Source organism: Notothenia coriiceps, unplaced genomic scaffold (genome assembly GCF_000735185.1).
Source record: "Notothenia coriiceps isolate Sejong01 unplaced genomic scaffold, NC01 NC01_scaffold00016526, whole genome shotgun sequence".
NCBI classification, from domain to species: domain Eukaryota; kingdom Metazoa; phylum Chordata; class Actinopteri; order Perciformes; family Nototheniidae; genus Notothenia; species Notothenia coriiceps.
In genome coordinates this window covers 97,520-114,461 of record NW_011349227.1, presented here as the reverse complement: position 1 = coordinate 114,461, position 16,942 = coordinate 97,520, and the positions used below count along the sequence as shown (strand labels likewise).

General features: G+C 41.5%; 1 protein-coding gene across 1 annotated transcript in view; it reads right to left on the bottom strand.

Moving 5' to 3' along the window:
* The window catches only part of vdrb (vitamin D receptor b), a 21,408-nt gene that overhangs the window by 1,617 nt on the left and 2,849 nt on the right, over positions 1-16,942 (bottom strand). Inside the window, 8 exon segments of the mRNA XM_010775955.1 lie at positions 234-246; positions 336-349; positions 1,163-1,410; positions 3,744-3,924; positions 5,243-5,342; positions 5,953-6,149; positions 8,477-8,607; positions 9,496-9,643. Of these exon segments, the coding sequence (XP_010774257.1) occupies positions 234-246; positions 336-349; positions 1,163-1,410; positions 3,744-3,924; positions 5,243-5,342; positions 5,953-6,149; positions 8,477-8,607; positions 9,496-9,641 (1,030 nt within the window). The 5' untranslated portion in view covers positions 9,642-9,643.

The following is a 16,942-nucleotide window of genomic DNA, read 5'->3' as shown; positions in this document are numbered from 1 at the left end:
TCTTATTTTTTTATAACTATCATGATCATATAAACGTGTGCCTCGGAAATAATTGTTTACATTAATGGTGACCAAAACATTTGAGATCCACTGAGATAACTTAGACTAAAGTTAACTATCTAAACACTCAGAGTCCTTTAGTTCACTGAGCCTCTCAGTCAGACAGGAGAGGACTCTCCTCCACTTTGTTGTTGAAAAAACTCTTTGTATCCGTTAGCGTAGCTCGCTAAGACCAGAAGCTAACAACTACGATCTCCGGTACCGGTACGCTCTCTCGCTCGTGCACGCACACAAAATGGCTCGTTCCACACACACACAGAGAGCTTTAATGACACACAGAGACCCAGACGTAATAGTACTGTATCATATTATTTTCAAATCAATAATTTTACAAATTATGATTTTTTTTCTTTCTTTTTTTTTTAATAACCATTTTTCCTCCTGGTCTCTCGCGCCCCCCGTCATGCCTCTGCGCCCCCCCTGTCATTGGCGCGTCCCACACTTTGGGAACCACTGCGATAGACTAATGCAAAAATATATATTTTTTTTAATGTTTTGTTTAAAAAAAAAAAACTAATCTTACTTTCTGGAAATAATGTTTTACTATTGTATTTGATATTTGTAATGATACAAAGCAGTAACTATGATGAATAAAACAAACATGGAACCAATAAACTGGAACCAGGAAAAAAGATAATGAATTGTAATTGTGTGTCGGAGAGAAACACTTTATTGAATAATTATTTCTTTTATATCTTTTTTTGTAATACTTTCATATTTTCTGATTGGATATTGTGCATTATAAACATTCCTGTCATGTCCTTGTCAGTTCCTTCATTGATGTTTTAAGAGGAGCAGCACAGAGCTGCCTCTCGGCTGCAGACAGTGGTTGTTTTGTGTGTTGCGCAGGTCAGGAGTGACATTCTTTGCTTGATCCCAGAGAGAGGGGTCTTGTTTGAAAGGCAAATGAAAGCCTTGCCCACAGGGGCCTCTGCGGATATGTAGGACTGCTTTAGCAGAAAGAACGTATATTAGCATCCTCTTTCCTGTGGGTGTGTGCTCAGGCAACTGCCAGCAACCTTTCCAGTACTCCCACACTAATGATCTGGTCACTATCTTAACGCGGGGCCACTTCCTTCAAGCTCTGAAAAGAAATGTTAATGTGTAACGTGTGCGTCCTTTCTTCAGCCGAGCCGAATGAGCCTGAGAGCGTGCGTATGCATAGCCAAACGGCACACGTGGCGTAGTTAATACTGACCTTTGGTGACATCGCTGACCTGGTATTTAAAGTCCGGCCCACCACAGCTCCAGGACATGTCTTCCAGGTTGAAGCTCTGATTAGAGCGCAGCATGATCACCTCGATAGCGCTGGACTTGAGCAGGGCGATCTGGTCCTCTGCAGTCAGCTCCCTGCGGGGAACGATATCACTTAAGTTAGTGAACCATATATAGTTAATTATTAAATACATAGTCCTTAAATAACCTTTATCATGCAGTACTGGGCATGTTTCACTTGATGGTTAAGAGATACGGGTAAACAAGTGAAGATTCTGGAATATGTAATCAGCTGTGATTCATGTCAAAGGGATTTTGATTATCAACCGACTAGAGTATCAAGGTCAGTCGCTGTCTTAAATGTTTATCAGGTACGAGCTGTGCTGGAAGACAAAAACATTCAAAATATTTCTTTCCGTCTGCTTCCTCTCGCTGTGATGGTTCCCCGTGTATGGAAAACCCATTTGATAAACATAAATCACGCCGTTTCAAGAGTCCTCACTGTCACGGTCAAATCCGGCGTCTAGTAATATTAGGAAATGTCTTTTATTTTTATTTTATTAAAGTCGTGAACTAGCAGGAGACATGAGCCGAAGCCCGCAGGTCTTCGGGGGAGGTCTGGGTGTTTTCAGTGCTTAGGGAGCAGATCATAAGTGGACAAACATTCCAGAGGTAATCCGAGTAGATCCATCACTCGCTGCCAGTGGGAACGACAACTTTCAGGAAATACAGGCCACGACTGGTTTTAGCCTCGACTTTGGGGTGACCCCCGAGACGCTGAGCGCTTGTCCCTGTCAACACACCGAGAGACAAACACGATGAAAGGTAGCAGCTTCCATGCGTGGAAGGGGACGGGGAGCAGGGAAACAATGAATAAAGCCTTGGCCAAACATTGTTATATTGCCTTTACAGTCACAATAAAGGTGTCGACTTTGCCACTGGTATATGATCCTTTACTGTTTTCAAGGTTATACTGCAACTCAAACCTTTATATCTCTTCATTGGCCTTGTGCAATTCAAAATAAGACATTGAATTCCCAGAAATAGATCCGTCTACGTGCTTAAAAACCTGTTGTGATGATCAGATAACTAGAGGTGTGTCTCCCTCCAAAAGCAGGTCAGTGAATCACCAACTAACATACTAAAAAGGGCTGAACAGTACGCAGGACAACAAGTCCTTGGCAAATGTACAACCTTGAAGGAACAACACCAAATAAAAACATTTCCCACAATGTGTCAGCTATCTGTAAAATACATTCCATCAGTAATCTCTGGCCTTTAGACCACAGCCATCACTGCGGCACAATATCGACTAATCAGGCAGAAAAACAAGTAGGTGTACAAAGTCTTCCACACACATTTAGGTAAAGAGTCACGCAGACATGAACATTAAACAAATCTAGACAAGTAGTTCTGAATATTTTGTCTGGGCGTTTTTGTTATCACTAATATTTTCAAGAAGTCCTCACTGGTTAAGTTGAGCTGCTCTACTCTATATAAACAAAACTGAAAAACAACAAAGACAATCAGGAAGTCCTCTGCAAAAGATCAGTAAATGTGTACCCTCTTCTCTATCAATATGTCATATTGGTATGCCCGGACTGAATTGGCCACATGTCATCATCAATAGTAGAAAAGGTCAACTCAAAGAATGGTTGAAAAACAAACAGACGTGTAATCACCGCTGAATGCACTTTAATACAGGGGTATCTCCTTTTTATATGTTGTTGCTGCTGCTATATTGTACTAACATGTCATAAACACTTGCTCTTTTGCACTTTTTGCATATCATGTATTTTGTTTTTGCTATGTTTGTAAAATGTAATTTTCTTAAATGTTTTATGTCAGGGACTGCGGATGGAAATGAGCTCAAAGCTAAATCTGGCACTGTTACGCTTGACGCATTTGAATGCTTTAAGTGTTCATTACTGTGCAATGTCCCTGCTAAATAAACGATTAAATAAAAATGAAATGTTAGCTAACCGACATGTTTACTGGCCATCTTACAGTTCATTGTAAACCTGGAAAGAAAACAAATGTGTTGTCTGTCTCCGAGTCAAATTGTCTCTAGATAAGGCAGGTTTCTGTCTGTCTAACATCTGACTAATGCAGAGTGACAAGAGTCAAAAGTCTGTCAGACGCAAACAGAGGTATAATCCTGATAATCCTCAAAATATGCTAAAAACTCTTTAAATGGCACTCAAGCATACAATTATAATGTTACTTACTAAACTGCAGCACAAACTGGACATTCCTTTAAGTAAAAACAAACAGTCTTAAATAAGTGCTTGAATACAGGATGTTTGTTTTTATTTAACTTTCTTTTTAAGTCATTTTTCACTGTTTTACCATAGTCTGTATAGCTTTTTCAAGTCAATAATGTGCGTTTATTATCTCTATAAGGAATTTCCCATCATCACTTTAGAGCAAGTGTTTTTTTATTGCAATCATTAAATCCACACACGTACCTGAACCCGGGGATCATCTTGGCAAAGCCGATGACCTTCTGGATGCTGTAGGAGACCAGGTCAGCCAGGTGGGGCAGCATGGAGAAGCTGGAGCCCTCCTCCTCGCTGGAGTCGGGGCTGCTGCCCTGCTCGTGGTACATCATCAACAGGTTGTTGAAGTTCATTTTGGTGTCTACTGACTCTGCAGCGAGCAAGATGAAGACAGCAGAGAGGAGGTCAGAAGAGAAAACAGAGGTCATTCACAAAGCACCATGAAGTCACACTATTTCTTTATGAAAAGACACGCTCAGCGCTGAGAAAAACAAGAGAAATTATGGGACCGAGAGGGCCTGGTGATGGAAAAGGATCATCTGAAACTACACGAGGTCAGTAGGAGTGGGATGAAACTGAGGTGACAGCTATGAAAACATGTGAAGCATGCAAAGCTTGCTGGGGTTGTTTTCAGTCATTTGTCTCCACTGAGTGTTGGCGGTAGGCCACGGGACTGTGTTCCTCGCTGTGTGCACTCCATTAGTGACGGGTGCATTAATGAACTCATGTTTACAAGTAGGAGTCAGGTGTCGGGGTTGGGGTTGTTCACAGAATTTCCTCTGGATTCTCAGTAAAGCAGCACAACAGATTATATACGCCAACATGCTAACAGCTGAACTGGAAAACACTGCCGTGTTAAATTAAGTATTAACTGATTTTCTCAAAACTGGCCTGAAAATTGTGGGACAGATCACCTTGTATTTAAAAGTCATTATTTGTGTTTAATACCTCAGTTACCATTTCAGTTAAGTGACAGCTTATTTTTGCTATTTTTAATATAAGATTTGCTGAAACTAGTTTGATTGTTACCCTGGACCAGAGTCCTGCACGGGTCTGATTTTCAAGACCCGCTCCCGCGACTTGCAATACCGAACCCGCCCCCCGCACATATTGCCAATTAGTTCCGCAACCCGACCCGACCCGTCGGCACAAGATCTGCAACCCGACCCGACCCCGCATATATATGAGCAGTGAAAACGTGCAATTATTAACACACGCAGTTGCATATTTGTCTGAAAAAGTGTGGGATGTTGGTTCTTTTCTCCGTCTAAGATGAAACCAAACGCCTCCCAGACGATGGATTTCGCTCTTGAGGAAGAGTTATTGAAAATGCTGTATTCTCCGCTAGAGAGCTTCACCTCAGCCATTTCGAATGTGGCGCGCTCAGCAGCAGATTGATGCGCTGCAGAGGTTATGATTATGCGCGGTCCCGCGGGGGACAGGTCTGAGGATTTAAACATTAAACTAAATTATTATTATTTTAATATATTTATTATGCAACACCCGCAACCCGACCCGCATCATCTTTGTTTTACCCAGAACCGAACCCGGAAAAAAGCGTTTGAAAAAATACCACCCGCGAATCACTTATTTACCCGCGGGTACCCGACCCGATGCAGGACTCTGCCCTGGACAGTCACAGTTTGCACTTGATTCAGACTGAAGCCTCCACGGTGTGTGACTCTTACCTGGAGAGTGACTGAAGGAGTCGGAGGAGGCATCAGACAGAGAGTGGAGGGAGGCCGCTCTGCTGGCACTACGCGTCACCGGACCCTCACGTACAGGGGGCTAAACAGCAGAAAAGTGGACGGAGAGAGACGGAGGATTATTAATTAGTCTAGTCACCAAAAAAATGAAATAATAATAATCTTGGAATATTTCACAATTATGCTGTAAGAAAAAAATGCATCGTCATTCACAATCTTCAAATACAGCCCACCAATTTGTGATTTTGATTCCCATTATATATAATATGAAGTAGAGTTTTGTTGAATATCTGTTGAAAAAACAAAACACAAGGATGAATTCTGATGCACTAGAATTACAGGTTAGAAAGGTCTGAGGTGTTTGAGGGTGATTTAACAGTTTCCAAAGGTTAACTGGAAGGTGTGAGATGTGTGTGTTTACAATACAAAACATGACCCTTGTTGACAGGCCGTGGAGTTAAGCCAAAGCAGAAACATTTCTGATGTGAGCAAACAACAACATGAGTATGCTTTCAACAACATGAGTATGCTTTCAACAACAGGAGCATGCTTTCAACCACTCTGTTGAAATGACAAGCATAATTGCATAATCGTTTATCTCTGTCTGTCAATATAAACCCTTAGAAGCTGAAATAAATGTGTCGACAAAATGTTAATATATCACGATGAGTATATCTGAATAATCCACAAACCCTGAAGCGGCAGAAGTCAGAGTAGGAGTCGTCGTATGTTTTGTGGTGCGCCTCCACCAGCGTGGCGATGACATGGCTCTGTTCATCGCTCAGCCGGGGCCGCCGCGCCTCCTTCTCCGCTTCGCGCATCGCTTCCTCATCCTTCCTCCGCTGAATCAGGTCCTTCTTCCTCTGCACTTCCTCGTCTGTCAGAATGACTGAGGGGGCCAATATAAAAAAGGGACAAAGAGAGACAGAGAGTGTTAGAGTAAAACTAAACCTCAAGCGGGGTAAAAGCAGGGCGACTAGTGGGGAAAAATACTTTAGGACAAAATAAATTGGTTGCGGTACACCACTTTTAAAGCTTTTCATTTCATTTTTTACGACAGCTATGTCAATGTGACATTAGGTTGTCAGGGCAGGGGTTGTTATTCTCTGAAAGAAGCAAATGGGAGGGGGTGGGTCCAGATGGAGACCCCTGCTGCAATGTACAAGTGAACGCATTGTCTTTGTTCTGTTTGCTCCTTGTTGTTCTAACCACTGAATTAGCTCACAGAGACAGAGACAGCCGAGTCTCAACAACATGCTGCTGTTTTGAAACGGCAATGCCACTGGCTCCTCTTAACAGTACAGTATATAACTAGGGATGGGTACCGAGCCCCGGTATTAAACGGGCCCCGGGGCTGAATTATTAAAGACCGTGGTACCGTTAAGCTCCGACGTTATCGGTCTTTTCATCGGCACTGGAGACATCTAAAAAACATGTCATAAATGATGCTACACAAACATTATATTGCAGTTTTAGTGTTGCCAACTCTGTTTCTAATACGCAAAAAGACTGCAAAATGCGTCTGATCATTTTTAGTATTTTCGATCTTTCCAATCCAGACCAGATATCTCTCTCCCCTGTCTGTGTGCGAGGGGGCGGGGCAGTTTACACACACACGAGGCTGCTACATGCAGCAACACACACACACACACGGAGGAGATGGCGGAGAGAACGCGCTCCGAGGTGTGGTTAAACTTTACCCGTCTCGATGTGGACAATTGCCAAAAGTGCAATAAGAGTTTAGCATGTCAGGGCGGTAACACGAGCAATTTGTCGAAACATTTAGCAAAAGTGCACCACGTTCAGACTGAGGAATGCACCGGGTTCAACTGTCTTTCTAGTAGCTCTAGTAGTAGTAGTAGTAGTAGTAGTAGCTTTTCCACGTCAGGTGTTATGTATGCAAGCAGCAACACATGGAGTTAACTCAATGATAAAAAATATGGGTTAATGATTAGAGGTAACTGAGTTATTTAGTTTGTTAAAGTTTCAGCTATGCTGTTTACAGTTCTGTCGTCAGATTATTTAATACGATTTGTTAAAACATTGTTGTTTCTTTTGATGTGAAATATTATTTATTTTATTTAAATAAAAAGCTATGTTAATTTTGTTCACAATTTGTTTAGTTCATTTACCTTATTTATTTTCCAAAGAACTGATAAGAATACTGTGCTGTAAACTCATGGTTTTGTGTTGGGTGTATGAGGGTTAAATTAATGGGGTTCAGTTTATGTGAATGTGACTTTAAATCTGGGTGGAGATTCGCGGGGTTTATTGATGTGTTATAAATAGAGGGGAACATAAATTAACGTCATTGAGATTGAGGAATCAGGAGAGGCCACTAGTAAGTGTGATTATTGTACTGAATGTGATTTAATGTGTATGGGATATGTGTGATCCTAATTGTTGTATTGTTGTTTCCTTTTTCTTCTAAGGTTAACAACCTATTTAGATTTGATTAAATCATCAAAACTAGGAGTTGTTTCCGTCCATCTTGATTCCACCCATACTATCGGGAGATAGACAGTACAAATACCGTTAAAAGGACCAGAGCGATAAGTGGTATCGATAAAAGTAGTAGTACCGTCCCTATATTTAACAGTTCTTCCCAGAAACACTGGGGAGGAAAGAACGTTCAGCTGGAAGTGAGAGGCCTTTGCTTAAAAGAGGCCCAGGGACAATATCCGGATACATGAGGAGAAAACAAGGGGAAAAACGTACCTGCTATTTACAGACCATGAAAATAAACAAGGCTGTGAGAAAAGAAGAGGCCTTGCTAGTTTGTACATAACAGCAGGTGTTTGAACCTCAGATGGAGTAAAGTCACTCTGAACAAGTGGAGCCTCCCCACATTGTACAAACAGAACATGTCAACACTGTAATGGGGGCGAAGACCCAGAGATACTTGACCGCTGTCCAAATGTTACATAATATATGTACAAGAGGGACAGTAGGCCCCCAATACTGCAAACACAGAGTTGTGTAATGTTTGCGTTTCATCCAAAAAAAGAAACAAGAAGAGTAGACTGCTATTAATGTCTAATTTCTCTGCAAATAGCTGCTATTAATGAGCACATAAGTCTGTTAAAATATTATGCCTATGAATATATTCATAACCACTATTTAACCCCACAAAGGGGTTATCCCTATTTGAATACATGTCATGCATCACACAATGTGATATTGCCCTAAAGCATATGGGTCTTGTGTCATACTTACACTCTTTCATCATGCCAATGTCCACACAGCGTTTGAGCCGGCATGCCTGGCAGTGGCGCCGGTTGTCCTTGGTGATGGTGCAACTGCCGTTAAAGGGACACGTGAAGGCGGCCTTGCGCTTCATGCTGCGCCTAAATAGAATGTATACATTTTACAGTCTGTTAAAATACACAAACACACATATATCAGTTCATGGACACACAATAGTACGATTCACTGACAAGAATCTAGTTAAAGCTCTATTTTTGAGTATGAACATTATAGCAACTCACTGGATTGACTTTGAATTGAATAAGTGGCTAAATAATTTTAAGTGAAACGGCATAAATATGGATGAGTAGTACTGAGAAATCTAAAGACAAGTCCTTCGAAAGTGTGACGCAAAGCGTAGTGAGTCAGTCATCAACGGACTGCATGTACAATCATTTATTCACAGATTTGATGAAAAACACACGGATGCATGCGTGGTGAGAGTTCAAACGAGGGCCAGCTGAGCGACGAGGAAGGACATTATTAAACATCCTTTCTTTTTCATCCTCCCCCTTAAAGTCTCAACACCACCCGCCGGGAGGAACGGACGTAAACGGGCGGATACATCAAACACACACAAGCTCAAACAATCTTTACTTGCTATAGATGCATCTTATATTAGAAACTCATGTGTGTATCAATGATCTGACAGCAGCCAAGGCATTACCTGTAGGAGCGAGCTCATTTGTATTCTCTACCTGCTGTGAACGTGGATGTTGTCAGTGCTTTTGAGTGTGTTTCTAATGCAAACTGTGGGTGGTAATTATATTTAATATGTGTGTGTGTGTGTGTGCGTGGGTGGTTGGTCATTATAAACGCATGTTAAGACTGGCGTTTGTATGCTAATGTTTTCATGTGTAAATACTTGCCAGTCGTCATGCATCACTATATTTTCATCAGGGTGATATAAGTAATTGCGCTGCTACACGAGGCATACTTAGTGCGCGTGTGTGTGTACATTGAATATGTCAATATAAGCATTTGTGTACCTGAAAAACCCCTTGCAGCCCTCACAGGTCATGGCGTTGAAGTGGAATCCGGAGGCTTTGTCGCCACACACGCCGCAGATCCGCGGCACGTTCCTATCGAACTCATCGGGGGCCAGAGTGGACGTACTCACAACTGTGGTTTCCATCACTAGATAAAGAGAGGGCAAATGGAGAAAGACAAACAAATAAGCTCCAGGTTATACAAACGGTTCACTTGCTCAATAACTCAATAAGGGAAAAAGATGAGATGGGTTGCCAACTTGTGGCATCTGAAGTGAATTTAAAAACATTTTCTTAAATTATAATCTGGTTAGTGTTGCACAAGATACGCGAGAACAAAAATAATATTTCAAATGACCTACCATCATTTTCTGATTAAGATTACATTTTTCAAGCCCCATCTGCTTTTTTGTGATTACTTATAAAGGGTTGTCTCTTTTTAAAAATTCTACTAACTTTGTCCCTTCCTTCAGGACATTTGAAGTCCTGAGGTTTCCCCTTCGGAGTAGAATTCAACTCCAGTGTTTTTGTCCCGGGGTGAGGAACTGGAGCCGTATCAATCAAGAGGAAAAACTCTTGTTCCACTCCAAAATGCTGAATCTGGGTTACATTTGATTACATACTGCTCCGAGTATCTATTTCACTTAACGGCCTCGTGAGAAGGAGAGGGAAAAAAAGGCATGTCACCGCAAGGCTAGCATCCTCATAAACAAACAATCACTGTCCCTTTTCACAAAGCTCCATTCTTATTCTCCTCTTTGCTTCCACTGCGGAGTGAGAGCGAAGCAAATGATGGGTGGGTATGGAGGGCCAAGAGAGGGGAGGGTAACTAAACCGATACGATCCTCCACAAACTCACAAATCAGCACCCAATGAGAGGAATGGGCCGGGATCAATAATTTTGAATGTTTTTGACTGATCAATCCATCACTCAGTTCTCACATACTCTTTTAAATGCAACAACGGTTTACTTTGTCATGTTGTTTTTCTACTTCAGTGCAACTTTGAATATATTATGTACAGTGTACCTTTAAACCAAACTCTTTCCATGGCCAATTTTATGAACAGGACATAAAACAAAAAGGTCAAAATCGGAAAGGAAACAGAGGAGCTTTTCAACTCCTCACTGCTGCAGGCAAGCCGAGCTACTGTACGTGGACCACTTGTATCTTAGCACCACATGCTTCACATAGGAACATCTGACACGGTTGTTACGGTACAGTGCAACGGTAAACATGCACACGACTGTAAGGAGAAGCAGCTGACAGCATATTTTGGTGGGGGGATTTCAGCGAACTGATAAACAATAGACCACAGAGAGACTCATCAGGTTAATGGGAATCCCATCAACCTGGGAAACTTAGGATGGGCTACCGCCACAGAGCCTTAGTGCTCAACTCAGGTTAATTGATCAGAGCCCTTGTTTCTGTTTGGCTGTTTACAATATCTTTCTAAAGCGGCCAACATCAGTTATGAATCGATAGTTGCAAAAAGAAGAACAAAAAACAGAACTGCATCTGATTTAGAAGCAGCTGAATGTGGCCCAAATCTGGAGTAAAAAAGTTCAGATTCCATGTGATTTATGCACACGAATACAAACAATAGGACATCTTTGTCACATGTGTGAAAAAGAAAAGTAGATTTAGAAAACTTTGTCTATTCTTATCAGTAAACTCTTGAAACAGTGAGCTCTGGATTCAAAGCTTAGCAGCAATTTCTAACAATGTACAGAATGGAGAAAACATGTGGGTATCTTATCCGTAACCTGACAAACAACATTTCATTTACCGGTACTCTTATTGGAACGTTTACTGTCCCTCTGCATAACACCATTTGTTTTGTTGCAATAACCAACATGCTTCTAAGGACAGAACAGGCAGGGAGTGTGTCCTGAACTCCCCCGTGCAGAGGCAAGGTACACACGTAGGTCCTTCATACCAGGCTACGATGCTACTGTATTCTACACATTTAATATCTTCATGGCCACTTTACAATTAGGGTTTATTCATGGCCACATCAAGATAAGGCCTCCAAGCTATTTACTATATGATACCACTAGTCACCAAGGTGATGTAATATGAATGGGCACAGGTTTTACATTTCAAGCACTCACTCCATGCAGCTACATAATGTGAGTGACATGCTGGCCAACAGTCTGAGGCTACTTGGAGTTTGTATACAGGCAAATAGTTTTCTGAACGAGCCAGTACATCGAGTTATTGCAGCCTGAACCCCCCCCACCAACGCATCGGGGATATCTGTTAGATAATGATTATTTTGGTGGCTTTAAAGTGAGAACAAGTCAGCAAATAAACAGAAAGCTTGGTCAGGTTATGAACACTACTTTCTAGACTCCTGCTGACTTTGAAGAGCAAGGCTACACAAGATATCCTTCTTTACTTAAATCGCACCAGATTACACTCTGGGATTTATTGTTAGCTAGTTGAGAGTTTTTGTAGAGAAATGCGTTACTATGACTCTTTTTAATTGGTTCTTTTTGTGTGCGGTGCAAATGTTGATTTTCAATGAAAGAATGTTGGAAATAATTTCCTTTTTTTTTTAAATCAACAAGGAATTTGTTTTATTTGAGCAATTTACCGGGAAGAGCAGACAGCCATGATGACTGACTTAGATAACCCCTTAGTTAATTGATTGCAACTTATCATTAAATATATTTTCTCATATGGTGCAGCCCTATTGAAGAGGTTACATTATCAACATACAAAGTATATGGATGACCAAACTGAAAAATGGCAGCATCTTCTGCTTCTTTGAATATATAAGAGTCTTTTGGCTAAAAAACTGCCATAATATAATATTACACAACACTAACCAGAATAAATGGCAGGGTGCTTTATAGAACATCAAATCTGTTCTGCTGTCAGCAAACTAATCCCAACAAGCACTCACACTCATCACTCACTGTGAACCAAGAGGGAAAACACCCATTTACATTGGATATCATCAACTGATCAGTGAAGTCACTCTTCTGTGATTGCATTCAGCCATGACAGGCCATTACACTAAACGCACAGTAGTATTGAGAGAGCGCTAAATAATGCATGAGGTTATTAGACCAGATCTGTACTCATTCCTGTCCCGGGCACGCTCAGCTAGAGAACAGGTTTTGAGCTTCAGGCTTCTACTGCATGTCTCACTCTTGAATGATATTATGTGTATGACATTCGGCGGCATAAATCAAATCTGCCATTGCAGTAATAGTGTGAGACATTACTCATGCGTTAAAGCCCAAGGATAAAGTGTATCAATGAGGTTTCCGATTAGCTCACAGGGCTGAGTCCTGCTCTTTGACTATAACTAGTGTGCTTAAAGATTGTAGCTTAACTACTTGACCAATTTGAGAATCACTGTCATTCGTTTTGAATTGGGCCTTGCAGCATTATTAAGCATTGCCACGAACAATATTAGTTTAAACAACTTTGAGTCCAGCAACTTTTCAAAGCAACTGTTAAACTCCAATGTGTCGGCGCTGAAAACGATTTGCTTCCTGCAAAAAGAAGCAGCACATTTTAGACCGGAATAAGATGTCAAGAACACAGTGAGCATTCATTAGAGTGTGTCCTCTGCTTGTTACGTTCAAGTCAGGACAACTTGTCAAAGGTTGGCAAGTTACCAAAAAAAGGAAAGCCCCTTTTATTTTAAGCACTACTCTTTTTCTACATGTGCATGTTTCTGTTCCAACATCTAATTAACAATCTTAGGCAGCAAGCCAATCCTTAAAGACATGACAGATGAGATGAGAGAGGACTCGTGCCGTCTTGAATATCTGTGTCAAACATATTTAACTATGTACACTAAAAAGGAAGACTACACAAGGACACTCTTAGTCTGTGAGTGTGACCGACTATAAAAGTGCACATATCCCTTATAAAGTGGGGAGCTACTGACTGTAATTAGGGGACAGCTCAGCATCACGGCTAGTAGGAGTTGGAATAAGCTCACACCAGCACCTACAACTTCTACTTAACTGTTACATTAGCAAATGTGAAAGTCTTTCAATCTCTTTAGTTGTCTTTGGCATTTATTGAATATGCTTAAAGCAGTGGTCACAGGGAAAATAAGCTTTTTCATAATTTTGTACTTATTTAAACAACCACATGCCCAGTAAGTTACAAGAAATGCTGGTTAAGCACCATGTTTTTTTGCAGCAGCAGAAATTCCTGTGTCACATGTTAGGCCTAATTTTACTCTGCATATGCGGCAATTACACGTCAATACACGTGTAGTTCAGATGAGCTTGCATGTATTGCCCTCCGCTGTTAGAGTCCGAGAGGAAGTGCCAGCGCACACGAGAGGGCAGAGACAGTAGTGTAGAAGAGAGAGAGGGATGCACTGGAGAAGCAGGCCAGAGGGCACGGGGGGGGGCGGCTGTAGAGATGGAGTAAAAACAGATAGGATATAAACATAGATACAGCGAGTAGGGGAGGGGTGACCTCTTTGTCACAATGACTTTCTGTGTCACAAGGCGGATGTGAGAGGGGAATAGTATGCGAGCACTCGACAGTGGCCCAGAGAGAAGAAAACAACACAAACAGCCTCAGTTTGTTATCCTAAAAGAAGGCTAAAAATATACTGTCACAAGACACTTCAATTACTAGCTAAAAATAAATAAATGTCTCATCTTTGGCAGCGTCTCTTCTTGACAGTATCTGGGAAAATATTATTGCTATAGGATTTAAATGTTTTGTATGATTTATCTCAGTTGGTGTTGCTTTTACTCCCTTTATTTAAATCGAGATGTTTATTCCTAATGCAAATCCCTTGTTGGCCTAAAAGACTTTAAGGTTCAAAGCATGGAATGGATAACAACCCATGTGACAACCAACACACCCCCCTGCTCAGCCAATGAGAGAAAAGACATTGAAGACTGGCACAGTTCCGTTTTTGGGGTTTAACAAAAGGACATAGACTAAATCTGATGATTGCTTCCTCAGATGAACCTTGAAAAGGCAGAAAATAGGGATAAATTACTATTTTCTGAAGCAAAAATGTCTTGTTTTGTCCAACCAACAGACCAAGCCCAAAGATATACCAGTAAGCAGCTGGAAGATGGAGATGTTTGGCATTGACAGATTTCAGCTTTAGTTAAAGTATTCACAATTGTTGACAAACGAAAAGAGAGGAATTGATCACGTAGCGCAAAAAGAATCCCTTTAGGATCAAAAACGGATTAATCCTAAAGAAAGAGGTAAAAGAAACTCAATCTGATGAATAAGGGGATACAAAGATGGAAAAGACATGTGAACTGGAAGCCTGGGGTTTTGGAGTCTCAGTGAAACAGCATCAGTGGTCAATGAGCAGGAGATGAGGCCTGCTGTAATTACGCGCTGTACCACAAACTGACTCAGGCATGTCATTTTAAATGGGTGGTGAAAGCTACAAAATAAAGACATTACCCTAATTTTGGTGGCGTAGCTAGGGAAGAGGCTAGGGAGTTTCCTTTTCTTTTTACCCCAACAAATTAAACGAAGTGCTTCTTAGCATGCAGTGGAGCAGTGACTCGTCTTTTCCTCCTTTGATTTATTTACATCATGTCTGAAATGGAACGCATGTGTCCCTTAATCTAGGGACTGACGTTACAAGCAGTCCCAGGTTAGATTTAAAGACACTGTCTGCAGAAGCCTTAATGTCAACATTTGACAAATTGTTGAATCTAATGATGAATCGTCTTGTGCTGTTGGGGGTCTGGGCTTAATTAAGAACAACATGTCTTGTCATGTAAAATGATATGTGTGTGTAACCGACACCACATTACAAGTCCAGCAATTAAATATGAACAAGTGAACACCAGGCCAATTTTTTATTTAGTGGAGTTGAAGGAATATTCTAAAATGATATAACCTGTGTCTCATTTATCACCGTAAATTGTTTGCACCATCTGCATCCCAAATGTATACGTCTAACTCGCACCTTCTAATTAGCTGACATTAGGTGTCAATCAGTGCTAGATTAAATCTCGACTACAGATGGTGAGAACCTTAGGGACATAGAGTCGAGACTTGTTAAGTGCTAATATGAGATATAGTAACGCTCTACACCGATGATATTGCACAATGAGTGCAGTACTTCGAAAATGGTAATTCCTGAATATTTGTATTACTGCTGCAGTTTGAGCTGCTGTAAAATATTCATCCAGGGATAAGTGCCAAGGTGAACCATGGCAGGAATCCAAAACCACTCATAAAGGTAGCTTATTTCCTTCTGTTCTACTTGCTACTTCAGTTCATGCTGCGCCATTGGTTTTCTTTGTCAGGTGCCCAGCTAATACGAAAAAGACATAAGTGAGAGCTTAGCTGCAAAAAAGATCTGGAGCGCAGCCCAGATGTTAGATTAACTTTCATCAAAGTCAATATTAAGTGATTATAAACCCCACCCTCCACCAACGCCCACCGTCTAATAAAACTAATTAAGTGGGGCCATTATTGCCTGGGAGTAGAAATGAAACGTGATCGTGGACAAGGCAAGATATACCAAAGTGGGTAAAGAGGAGGATCCAGACAGCGTTTCCAGGAGGGATCATTTTAACTGCACACAGACGTGCAGAAAAGCGGGAAATAAAAAATAAAAACCCTGGCATCACGTCTCAAGAATGTCAGCAATGAGCTTACAGACCACATCCCAACACATAAGAGTCAGAGTCGGAATCACATCCAGACCTATAACAGCAGAGGAGCAAAGAGAGGGATTGCTGTGGAACGCCTGACAGGGAGAAGGAGGACCTGCCTGACAGTCCAATGAGCATCCTCCATCAACATCACATGACGCAATCCCAGAAATGGTTCTGAAATTGTTCCATGCTGCCAAAAGTTTCATGCTGCCAAAAGTTTCTCTTAAAGGGAAAGACAGAGAGAGCGCGAGAGAGAACAGGGAGAAGTTGTGGAAAGGGTTGGAGGCAGAAAACACAAGGCGATGTGTTTTACTGCATACCTCGGGCTAGGTCACTACGAGTACAGAAGAGACATAAAGTAATCATATCTGGAATGACCCGGCCTGCAGATCAGGGTTATAAATACATGGACTTATGATCCACACATTAAAGTACACACCTTAATTCAAATATGATGTGTGTTTAGAAATTGCCTAAGAGAAACAATATGGGAAAAACAGATCGGGAAAAGAGAACAATGGACAAAAAGAGACAATACGGACATAACAACAAGTCGACAAACTGGGTGAATGCAGCTAAACAACTGGCTGAGCAGACTAGTCCAGTCCTGTCCCTTTGCTTCCCTCTCTCTCCCCCTCCCGCAGCCTCCACGGGTCTATCTCATGCTCTTTTCCTGCGATCACAGGGAGCATGTTACAGCAGCCATAACAGCACATGACAAGGGGACCTGTGCCCCACACAGGATGGGCTAAACTGGGGTGGAAGGGGTGGGTCACATGTCCCGTGTCCAACCCTATGGTCTGTGCACCACTCTCCCCC